The following is a 12282-nucleotide window of genomic DNA, read 5'->3' as shown; positions in this document are numbered from 1 at the left end:
GTAAGTTACTAGGAACTTGATTTATTTTTAAGCAAACATGTTTAAGACTGCATTGTCAAGAGGTTAAATGTTCACCTTAAGATTTCAAAGCATTTTCCTACACACCCTCGGAAACAGCCTCCTACATTTTTCTCACTAGATCTCCCTGGCCCTGCATCACAGGGAAACCCCTGGCTCTGTTGTTCAGTTCTATTTACAGGGAGGAGAAAATGAAGGGATATACTATAAACAGTCGTAAGTCACATAATAGAGGGACACGGGTGGCGCTGTGGTCTAAACCACTGAGCCTAGGGCTTGCCAATCGGAAGGTCAGCGATTCGAATCCCCACAACAGGGTGAGCTCCCATTGCTCGGTCCCTGCTCCTGCCAACCTAGCAGTTCGAAAGCACGTCAAATTGCAAGTAGATAAATAGGTGCCACTCCGGCGGGAAGGTAAATGGCGTTTCCGTGCGCTGCTCTGGTTCTCCAGAAGCGGCTTAATCATGCTGGCCACATGACCTGGAAAATGTACGCCGGCTCCCTCGGCCAATAAAGCGAGATGAGTGCCACAACCCCAGAGTTGTCCGTGACTGGACCTAACAGTCAGGGGTCCCTTTACCTTTAAGTCGCCTAATATGTCATCCACGGTATATAATTATAAGCCAGATGAAAGAACACTAATATGCTGAGAGGGAATACTGGAGACAAACTAAAGCTAAAGAAATAAAATAAGAAGATGAGTTGAAAATGTTGTTATGTGGTCATGGGTCAGTTGAATGACTGGAGGGTAGTATCTGGTTCCCATATAACCTTGAAAAATCCAAGGAGGTTCTGTTTTAATTTGAATATATAATCATCCCAATTTCACGGCTGCAGATGGAAAACACAACAGCAGTTCAAAAACAACACACAGAGTGGAGCTACAACAATGGTCTTTTCTGTTAGCATGATTAAGTCTATTTTTTCGGCTCACCTCCAGGATTTTTTGAGCCTTGAGTATGAGACAACTTTAGACCATTTGGCCCTGCCTGTCTCTGCTTGGCTTCAGGACTGAGTGTGACTGCATGAACGCCACTAGCCAGTGATATGAAACATTAAACAAGGTCAGGAACGCAGATGGCACAAAGCAGAAAACTTTCCTCTTGTGGGGGAAGTGATGGGAGAAGTGTAGCTTACTGCAAACGTCTTACACGAAATAAAATGTGTGGCTTGCAAAGCTGAAGATACTGTTCTTTTTTGTAAGAGAGGCTGAAGAGAACAAGCAATTCAATCAAGAACTGACAAGTGGAGTCATATCTTTTAAAGATGATAGGAGTACTATACAACCTAAAGGTACATAGGATTTTTATTTATTTTTGGCGGGGTGGGGGGGGACAAGGTAAGGAAAAGGAAGTGAGGAAGCTTGCTAGCACTAAAGATACAGGGAGGACTTTATTATGAACCGCCAGGAAGCCTCCTAACCTCTTACCATGGTTCACTGAAAATTTAACAGTTGCCACTGCCATTATGTCACTGAGAGAATGCTCACATTCCAGTACATATGTGATAATTGCCAAACTGAATGAGTAAAATTTATTACAACGATTTAGTCATCACACCAGCCCTTTACCACAACAGGAAACTAAGTATAATAAACTACAAATCTATTATGTATTGCTGCTCTGTCAAAAGGAATGCTCGCATCTTCAACACATGCTTGTCGGGTACAATGTATAGTTGTGGATGAACAGGAATAGGCTTATTCAATCCAATAGCTTCAGAGCTTATACACTGTTTTTTCAGGTATATTTCTGACTTGCTTTAATTTGCATGCTGACGGTCCAGAAGGATACCATGGTTGATAGTATCAAAAGCCAGTGAGAGTTCCAGCAGAACCAGAAAATAGCTTTCATCTCTATCCCTAGCCTGCAGGAGATCATTGACCAGTACAACCCGGGCAGTTTAAATCTTATGGAGCCTGAAACCTGATTGGAAAGGGTCCAAATGGTGCATATCCTTCAGACAAGGCTGAATGGAATACTTGAGACTGGAAGATACCGTATTTTTCGCCCTATAGGACACACCGTCCCATAAGGCGCACCTAGTTATTTTGGGGGGAAATAAAGAGAAAAAAATTATTTCCCCCCCAGGTGCGGCGCTGGGGCGGGGGAGGCCCGCCCGAGCTTCCCCCGACCCCAGCCCCCAAACAGGCAGCTCTCTGCAAGCCGTGGGAGCCAAGCGCTGGCTCCTGCTGTTTGCGGAGAGGTCCGCGAAGCCCGGGCGCGCTGAGCTCATCACGCGCAGGCTTTGGCATGCAGGCAACTCTCCGCAAGCAGTGAAAGCGCTCCCGCTGCTTGCGGAGAGGTCCGCGAAGCCTGGAGAGCAAGAGGGGTCGGTGCGCACCGACCCCTCTCGCTCTCCAGGCTTTAGCGAAAGCCTGCATTCGCCCCATAGGACGCACACACATTTCCCCTTCATTTTTGGAGGGGGAAAAGTGCGTCCTATAGGGCGAAAAATACGGTAATTGGCAATAATGGTTGGGTCCAAAGATGTTTTTTTCAAGAAGCAGTTTACTAACAGCTCTTTTAACTGTTCCAGGAAGACTCCCTCAACCTATTGGTGGCCGCATGAACTGCCATCTACCGTATTGCCCCAAATATAAGCCACACTTTTTTTTCCAAATTCCGATCCAGAAAAGTTAAAGTGTGGCTTATATTTGTGACCTTATGATATCGCTGCTGAAACAGCTGCCAGGAGGGCAATCAGGGGTGTGGGACAATGGCGCATCGCTGACCCACGACTCCCAGGCCTCCCCCAGTGGTCTCATCCCCATACCTACAGGGTCTCATCCTCATCAGCAACCATGCTGCAAGATTCTGCAGTTTCCAAACCAAGCACAAGAGAAGCCCCACATAAAGATTAGATTACTGAAATGTACTTTAAGTGATCAATACTGAATTACTTATAAATTTTTGACCTAAAAGACAGCATATATTCAGTTGTTTATTAAGAAGTAGTTCCACTGCAGTCTCCATCTGTTGTGATCAGGCCCGCAGGAACCCTGGCAAAGTAGAATGCAGTAACTTCAGATTATAATGAATAACAAGATGAAAAAATATTTTTTAATAATTCCAGTGGCACCTTTAAGATCAACTAAATATAAGCTTTCAAGGTATGAGCTTTCGTGTGTAATACACACTTCGTCATTCATTCAGATTGTTCAGATTCTCAAAACTCATCTACATGATGGCTACCTTTTACTGTACTAACATCACAATATCAGTCACCTTAGCACATATGCAATTACCATTTTGTTAACATTCCAATTTCCTCACATTAACCTAAACTGGACCGATTCCGAACTGCTCCTGAAACTGTTACTAAACCAGTACTAGCCTGAATCAGAGCTGCAATTAGCAGCTGAAACTACAATGAAATCAAAACAAGAAAATTAAATGGCTTGGCTTCCTCATTTGAAGGAGAAATTATTTGATGCAACATAATTCTGAAAAAGGATATAAACATACAGGGCACTATTGGATGTCAAAGTTCTGCTGCTAAACCATAATTTAATGTGACCAAATAAGCGGCAGCAAATCTAGGGCTTGTATATCTTCTTCTCCTGCATGAGGCATGGCTATAAAGAGTTCAGAAGCCTTTGCTTCTGAATTTGTTCAATTACGTGATTCAAAACGTTAGCTCTGGTTTATCTGACACAAGCCAATGCCAAACCAAGGTTTAACTTGCACCCCACCCGTGGGGCTAAATTTAAACCAAAAAGGTTTTACATATGACAATTACAAAGGTGACATATTATTAAGATGTTAAGATGACTACTGCTAAGTGAGAAAGCCATGCTCTGTGAATCTGTTTATTTCCTAATTCATGAATCATGCCTAAACAATCCCACTGATCATCCATTTGTGCCTAACAGGCAAAACTCCAATGAACCAGACTAAAAGGATTTGTTTCTAGAATAGCAAACTAGCTGCTGGTAACTGAGGAAAACAAACAGCTGAATTCTGATCACGCCCACTTTCAGGCCGCCTTGATTAACAAAACTTCCTTTGAAGAGAAGGTTGCATCTTGGAGGTTTGAAAGCTTTGAAAAGAATGAGAAAAAGGCTATATATTACAAACAAAGGCAGAACAGCACTGTAGCACAATATAGAAAAACGGTAAATTTGATCTTTAGTCCAACAACTTGAGCAAAAACCTGTGACACAAAACTTCCATTAAACAAGTGACCATGGCACGTTTCTGTCTTCTCAAAGAAAAAGCCTGACAATGGCCGTTTTGGAGCATAAAGCTAAGAACTATAGTCTAGTTCTGGGGTGCCAACAGAGTGCTCATGGGCACAATGGTTCTGCTGACTTTATCCTGTTGCTGCAAAGCAACCTAGTGGCCCCCCCCCCCCTCCACACACTGCCATCTTCTTTGTGATGTGATGTGGGTGGTTGCTTTTTTTTTCTCCTTTGAAAAGTATATAGCACTGAAGGAAGGCATTGGAAGAATGACTCTCACTTCCTCTTTTGACTCTATGTGCTTTTCAAGGGTCAGATGAGCAGCTGAGCAGCTGAACAGAAAGGAGGATGACTGAAAGGAAACATGGAAAAGGAGGGAGGGCAGGAGGGAAAGGGGAGGGCAAGCCTTCCAGCTTGCAGGATGTACTTCGTTTTTTCCTTTGCACACACACGATGGGTACAATATGATGGATCCTCTTCAAATTGCTTAATTTATAAATCGTGTCAACTCCCGCCCCCTGCTGAAAATATTACTATATATAAATTAACTGGGACACGGTGATAAGAACTATTAGTATGCACACATCTTTCTCTACATTATTATCTTCCTGTGTTTGAGTGCTTTGACTCTCAACAAATTCTGAAAGCAAGCAAGCAAGCAAACAAACAAACAAAAGTGAAACTTCAAATATTACAAATAGTTGTGCAAATTACTTTAAATAGCATAAAATACCCAACTGTGAAACATGGGGATCATAGTCACAGAATTCTGGATTTGCTGAAGAAAGCCAACTACCCACTAGTATCATAATTGACTCCCTGATTCTTCAGGTTTCAGATAAAATCTGGAGGGGCTCATTCGGAATGGTCATTTTGCTGTGATCTTTCTTACAACATCACAAAATGTCTCTCAAATTAACCCAATGCAGACAAATTAAGTATGGCACAGTGCAAGGATCACTGCTTTAAAAATTATATCTACTGATTCATTCTTCCCCATTACTGCCCTGTGGAAAGAAAAATGTGTATTCTTTCCAAGACTAAACTTGAGCTTTGTGACAGACACCGATATTCACTTTAAGCATAGGCTGTGATAGTATCAACTTGTAGTCCAATACTCACGAAGCCTGGTGTTTCTAATAGAAACAATAAATATTTCAGAAGACATTTATAATTCATGTCCAAGAGGACGACCATCCTCCAAGATGATAGCCCAAGTATAAATATTGTTTGAATCAACCTGGCAATATTATAATGGCCTTTCTTAAAATATTTTAAGCAATAGAAAAATGTAAGCAAGATTTAAGCAGTATTAATTCTGCAATGCATATTTAGCCTCTTAGTTGGGAAGGAAAGCCCAGGTTGAAGTGACAGTAGATGTATGTACTTCTGGGTGAACTTCCAAATAAAACTACAGTTTAAGGAATTAATATCACTGTGTACATTAACAACTATTGTATATAAAAGTTAAATTTGGAATGTTCACATGGCTGGTCTAAAAGTAAAGGTCAAGTCACTCGTATGTAGAAATCTATTTTCAGCAGTATTATATCCTTTAAAACCATTTCTGTTTTTATAAATTCCATGTCTTTTAAATCACAAAGTGATTACACTACAGTTTTAGTTGAACGATCAAAAGGTATGACATCTGAAGGCAGCCCTGCATAAAGGGAAGCTTTTAAATGTTTTATTATGCTTTTATATATGTTGGAAGCCACCCAGAATGGCTGGGGAAACCCAGTCAGATGGGCGGGGGGTAGAAATATTAAATTATTATCATCACCACCATGCACTGAAAAGTAGTAACAGCATCAGCCATAACTGTTGCAATTGTTTTCAGTAAATTGTTGCTCATTCCAACACAATAATGTTTTATACAGTGCATTTCTGAGCACAATTCAAAGTGTTGGCGCTGACCTTTAAGGCCCTAAATGGCCTTGGCCCAGTATACCTGAAGAAGCGTCTCCACCACCATTGCTTAGCCCAGACACTGAGGTCCTCCTCCAAGTGTCTTCTGCTGGTTCTCTCACTGCGAGAAATGAAGCTACAGGGAATCAGGCAGAGGGCCTTCTTGGTAGTGGCACCCTCCCTTCAGATGTCAAGGAGATAAAGAACTATACAACTTTTAGAAGACATCTGAAGGCAGCCCTGTATTGGGAGTTTTTAATGTTTGGTGCTTTCTTGTGTTTTATATATTCTGTAAACTGCTCAGAGTGGCTGTGGAAACTCAGTCAGATAGGTGGGGTATAAAAATCGTTCGTTAGGCAAGTGTTTGCATAGTGAGTTGATGATTTCCATTGTTTTCTATGTGAACATTTCCAATCCATGATTTGCCCATTCTCTCGGCAGCCAATCAGCAACAGCAAAACAAAGGAAATGCTTATTTGGCAATTCTCTCCTGCTCCCCGATTTGTCTGTTATTTCTCCCTCCCTCCATGGTTTTTGCCTGAAATGGCTGGTGCTGACCAGCAAAACACAAACAACTAAGGAAGTGCAAACTGTTCAAATATCTGAATCAGCTGTTCATGTAGAGAGGTTAGGGTATAATTCCTTGTGTTCAGATAACAGATTTCAGGTAACAAGTGTTCCAATAGGGAGACCTGTGTGCACATAGGAGCATTCCATGCAATTGTGCATATAGATGAACAAATAGGTTAGACTCTTGTTAAGACTGCTCCTTTCACATCATAGGCCTAATCAGAGAAGTGAATGGAACTGTGCTCATGGAATGGGACTTTTTCCTGGCTCCTCATCACCACAGTCTCCTGCTCCCCAATAAACCATTCTTGAGGGTCAAGGGGTCTACTAAAATGATACTGTGTAGCAGAAGCAGGACGATACGATATCTATATTGTCATTGTCCCATGCAGAACAATGAAATTGACAGGACAGGGAAGTTGGGAGAATTTGGTAGACTTCATTTGCACAAATGCCTTTCAACTCCAAGTCACAATAAACTGAATTCCTAAGGAAGTCAAATGTACATTGGGGTGTATCCACAAAATGCAAGCACGCAAGTCCTTACTTAACATCCACTCACCTTAAGTAATGCTCAATGACCTAAACATGAGTCAACATTATGGAATACTTGGTGATGACTAAGAGGCGGCTCAGCTCCTTAACGTGCTTTAAAAAAACTTGTCTTTGTACTGCCTTTCTAAAAACTCAAAAGCAGAAATTGTGTAAATTTTTATGATTTTCCCTCCAGTTCTGTGTTTACCTTAATGACCCCAAGCAGAAGAGTGGTGCAAACGATGACAACAACAACAACCCATATATTTACTATTATTATTCATTAAATTTGTGTGCCGCCCTTCATCTGAAGGTCACAGGGACGTTATGAGAACACATATTTTTTTAAAATATTTTATTAAGGGTTTTTTCTTGTTTTACAGTGTAAGTGTAATGCCTCGTATTTTTTTTCCATTTAACATTTTTACAAATCCGTTTCATTTGTTGAGGCATTAGGGGGAGAAGAAAAAAAAAAGAAGAAAAAAAGAAAGAAAGGGGGTGGAGGGAGGGGAGATGGATGGGGTGGGGTCGGGTAGTGGTGTTTCTATTATGCTTAATGTATGTAGAGTTTGGTGTCAGCGTGCTTGTGTTGTTCACTTGTGTTCCTTTGGTGGCGAGAGAGGTTGGGGTTGGCCTAGGGCGTGATTGTTTTTTGTGATTGGCTGTGGTGATCTTTGTTTTTGTGTGTGAGTGAGGTGGGTGGGTGTTTTGGATCAGGTTAGCCATATTGATTTGTATGCTGTTGGTGGATTATTGTCATTGTCCTGTTGGGCTGTGTATGTGATAAAGGGGAGCCATACCGGGGTGAAGGTGTCTTCTTCTGTTTGTCCCCGTGTCAGTTTCAGTTTATTAGTTAATTTTTCTAGTAGGGCTGTTTCCCATACTATTTGGTACCATTGGTCCATGCTTACTCCTGACAGGTCTCCCCAGTGTCTGGTTATGGTGTTTCTGGCTGCTGAAAGTAGGTGGGTTATGAGTTCTTTGTGGTGTAATGAGAACACATATTTTAAAAATCTCTGTTTCCTTCCATGCAAAATGCAATGCAATGCTTAGTATCATTGTTGGAGTTCAATGGGGCAACCATCTACCTTTTGCTAACTTCCTGATTCTCTGTGATCCATTCCAACCTAAAAAAAGAAAATGCTGTGGCACTGTTCTTTTGTTTTGATCTGCCCCTCTCATGACTCAAGGGAAAAACATGTGTTTTCAGATAATCCTCACCCTTGAGGAGGCTTAAACAGTTGGTTGTTGAGGTTTGAGAACTCACAAAGATTTATAAGCAGGAAGCATCAAAATGTTTGGTATGCTGCATTTTAAAGCTCCAGGACACTCCTAATTGTGCCATGTTCTACAGCAATGGTTGTCATCAATCACATTTATTGCTTAGACCTGCTAGTCTACCCTTGGGCTACAACGTTCATGAAGACAATGCGATAAACTAAATATGCACATCTGTTCCCATCACCTCCCTTCCTTGCAGCACATTTCCCCTGAGAAAGCTGTAAATGGTGCTGCTAGTCATGATAACTATATATTAACTCTCCAGGATCAGAGGTATCATACCTCTGACTGCTGGTTGCTGGGGACCAACAGTGGGAGAACACCACTGCTTATGTTCTGCTGCTGGGTTTCTGAGAAGCATCTGATGTGATGATCAAAGCTTCAGTGAGAACTCACTGCCTTTAGTATAGACAACACTAGAGATGTGCTACCTATACAATGGTACCTCAGGTTAAGTACTTAATTTGAATTACAGAAGCCATCCCGGTTTCTGATTTGATCCCAGAATGTCCCAGTTTTCCTTTTTCCTCCCCTCCACATCTCAGAGAATACAGTGGTACCTCGGGTTAAAAACTTAATTCGTTCTGGAGGTCTGTTCTTAACCTGGAACTGTTCTTAACCTAAAGCACCACTTTAGCTAATGGGGCCTCCTGCTGCCATTGTGCCGCCGGAGCATGATTTCTGTTCTCATCCTGAAGCAAAGTTCTTAACCTGAAGCACTATTTCTGGGTTAGCGGAGTCTGTAACCTAAAGTGTATGTAACCTGAAGCATATGTAACCTGGGACACCATTGTATGAGTTATTTGCTCACAGATGTAACAGATGCATTATCACCTTAGAATAATCTTGCTTCATACTCATGAAAAGTTATTTCAGTTACAAAAAGAGAGGATAAAATCTTAGCTTATTTATCACTGATTTTTCAGTTGCATTTCCCCACATACCGTACAAAAGTGTCCACATTTAAGCTTTAAATATATTTCGGCCCCCTCCAAGACCAACTGTGTAGAGAACCAGTTTCTAAATAAATAAAGTGGCTGCCACTCATGAAATCTTAATGTAAGACATACACAAAATATTTTTATATAACCAAACCACAATAAAGAGTAAACAATTCAGCTCTTTTTATAACCAAGATTGGTTTTTCCACTTTATCATTATTTTAAACTGAAATTCAGTAACATTACAAGTGACAATAACAATATATCTTTGAAACCTGTAACTGCATGGATATACATTGTGCTGAGTATGGATCAAAACAAAAAGTATGGTTGGTATCATATATACTAAGAGTATACTCCTCCTTCAAGTGTAGATTCTGATGTAACCAAAAGAGCACCATTTATACGCAATAGGGAAGTGCTATCAGGTTCAGAGCAACCCCATTGTTTCCAGAAGTACAAAAACTATTTAGGGAAAATATCTAAATGAGGAAACTGAAAACAGCTCAATGAGGATTAAGCCATGCTCAAAGGGCCACATAATGTTGACTAACTTGGGGTGTGAGAAGTGGCAACAATCAGGGGAAATAGTATAGGGAGAGAATAGGCAGCTACTGCTGCAAAACTGTGCTTGAAAGGACAGGTCCTCCTATTCAAATGTTCATTATACAAAAATTCACTTATCCAAACATGAGGAATTAGTACCCAAACTTCACTATACACACTACAGATTCAGATCTCCAGATCTGCATGCAGTACTATAAACAAATAAGCAGCCTTAAAAAAGCATTCCTTTTTGCATTTTGCTGGTTCACAGCAGCCATTTTGTCATAAACCATGGGGCGGGGGAAGATAGGAAAAAATGCTCTCTTAATTGTCCATTCTTGTCTGTCTTTTGCAAGGTCTATAAGGACTGAACAGGTGGCTCTCTCACTTCTTTCTAAACTTAAGGACACACTTATTCTAATGTTATAAAGCAGAGAGCACAGCACAGAGCTTCAATAGAGCAGCTCTGTTTAAGTACTGCGCCACAGCAACTTTTCCAAGGATGCCCTCCCCCTATTCCTTTGCATCTTCCCTGAGGCTGAAAATACACCCTTACTCTTGAGTAAGGCTAAAATGCAAAGCAAGCTCCTTCTTCTCTTGCCTTTTCAGAGTTCCCAGTCTCTGAGGAGAAAATATAGATGAGGAGACAGTGGGCGATGTAGGAGCAAAAAGACTCTGGGGGAGGACACAGGGCAGAGCATAAGCAGATATAGAAGGAGGCAAGCAAGCACTCTTAACAATTACAAGTATTTAGCAGTTCTAGCTAAATACCAAAGCAAAGTGAAACTCTCTTTTTTCAGATAAATCATTGCTTACCTTTTTCTGGTACCATACTATAGCATCTGTTACTTTGGACGCCATTTATTCTATGACATTTATACAGTAGTCATTTTAGCTGTAAAGAGAAAGAGGCATAATTTTACATTCATATTCTAAGGAAAATTTTAAATATATATATATACACACACACATGCATACTATTCTAATTTAAAGTTGGGTGGCTAATCAAGTGACCAATCAAATACCGCTAACTAACCACTTCTTATTAAACCTAGTTCAATTATTGCAAAATATTCAATGAAACAGAGATTGTCCTTATGCAAACGGCAGAGGTCTAATAGGAACAACAGGAGTACAGGTGTTTTTCTCCCAGCGCTGCAGGAGACAGGGACGGTCTCTCTGTATCACACACATATGTACTCCTAGTTTAGAAGCAGGCATTCGTTTTCATTCAACTCTTTCTGAAGGGTTAATGTCATCTTCCTTCCAAATTAGTTCGTGTGGCTTAACTCCTACTTACTGTTTGCTTAATTGCTGACATCTCTGAACAGGAAACACAGGATCCAGGAGGAAGAATGAAGTAAACGTATAAACCAAGTCAAGTCATAGAATCATAGAGTTGGAAGAGACCACAAGGGCCATCGAGTCCAACCCCCTGCCAAGCAGGAAACACCATCAGAGCACTTCTGACATATGGTTGTCAAGCCTCTGCTTAAAGACCTCCAAAGAAGGAGACTCCACCACACTCCTTGGCAGCAAATTCCACTGTCAAACAGCTCTTACTGTCAGGAAGTTCTTCCTAATGTTTAGGTGGAATCTTCTTTCTTGTAGTTTGGATCCATTGCTCCGTGTCCGCTTCTCTGGAGCAGCAGAAAACAACCTTTCTCCCTCCTCTATGTGACATCCTTTTATATATTTGAACATGGCTATCATATCACCCCTTAACCTCCTCTTCTCCAGGCTAAACATGCCCAGCTCCTTTAGCCGTTCCTCATAAGGCATCGTTTCCAGGCCTTTGACCATTTTGTCAGTGTCCTTCTTGAACTGTGATGCCCAGAACTGGACACAGTACTCCAGGTAAGGTCTGACCAGAGCAGAAGTCTACTTGGGTTGCCAAGATGGTCAGAATTTTATGGGATAGCACTGGGAGCTGTGCTTGGGGTTCTGGAGGCTTCATACTAGAAATGCAAGCACCAAACTTCTCCAACCATTCTGCCTGTTAATAAGCTAATTATGGAGGTGGTTGGTAGCTTTTGCAGGGAGCAATCAGCAAGATCAGAACTGTGCGTGCAAGGGAAATGGTACTGGGGCTAATTTCAAGGTGCTGAAGTATAAAACCCTATACAGCTTGGGACCAGGCTACCTGAAAGATCATCTCACCCTTAAACACCTAATTGATCACTGCGCTCTGCAATTTAGGGACTCCAGCAGATACCATCTTATCAGGAGGTCTGCCCTGCACAATGTTGGAATCGGCCTTTAGTAGTAGTAGTAGTAATAATAATAATAATAATAATAATT

At 41.2% G+C, this 12282-nt stretch overlaps 1 protein-coding gene across 15 annotated transcripts in view; it reads right to left on the bottom strand.

Moving 5' to 3' along the window:
- The window catches only part of PHTF2 (putative homeodomain transcription factor 2), a 69980-nt gene that overhangs the window by 41470 nt on the left and 16228 nt on the right, over positions 1-12282 (bottom strand). For 13 of the 15 annotated variants that reach the window (XM_083701480.1, XM_083701471.1, XM_083701472.1 and 10 more), the window contains one exon: positions 10798-10876. In XM_083701480.1, the coding sequence (XP_083557606.1) occupies positions 10798-10842 (45 nt within the window). In that variant the 5' untranslated portion in view covers positions 10843-10876. Of the gene's footprint in view, positions 1-10797; positions 10877-12151; positions 12213-12282 lie in introns of those variants that run through there. The other 2 variants (XM_083701468.1, XM_083701478.1) reach the window with 2 other exon arrangements.

This window comes from Podarcis gaigeae (assembly GCF_964106915.1).
Source record: "Podarcis gaigeae genome assembly, chromosome: 10".
NCBI lineage: Eukaryota > Metazoa > Chordata > Lepidosauria > Squamata > Lacertidae > Podarcis > Podarcis gaigeae.
Note: the sequence above shows the minus strand (reverse complement) of the source record. Positions and strands in the feature narration are given on the sequence as shown.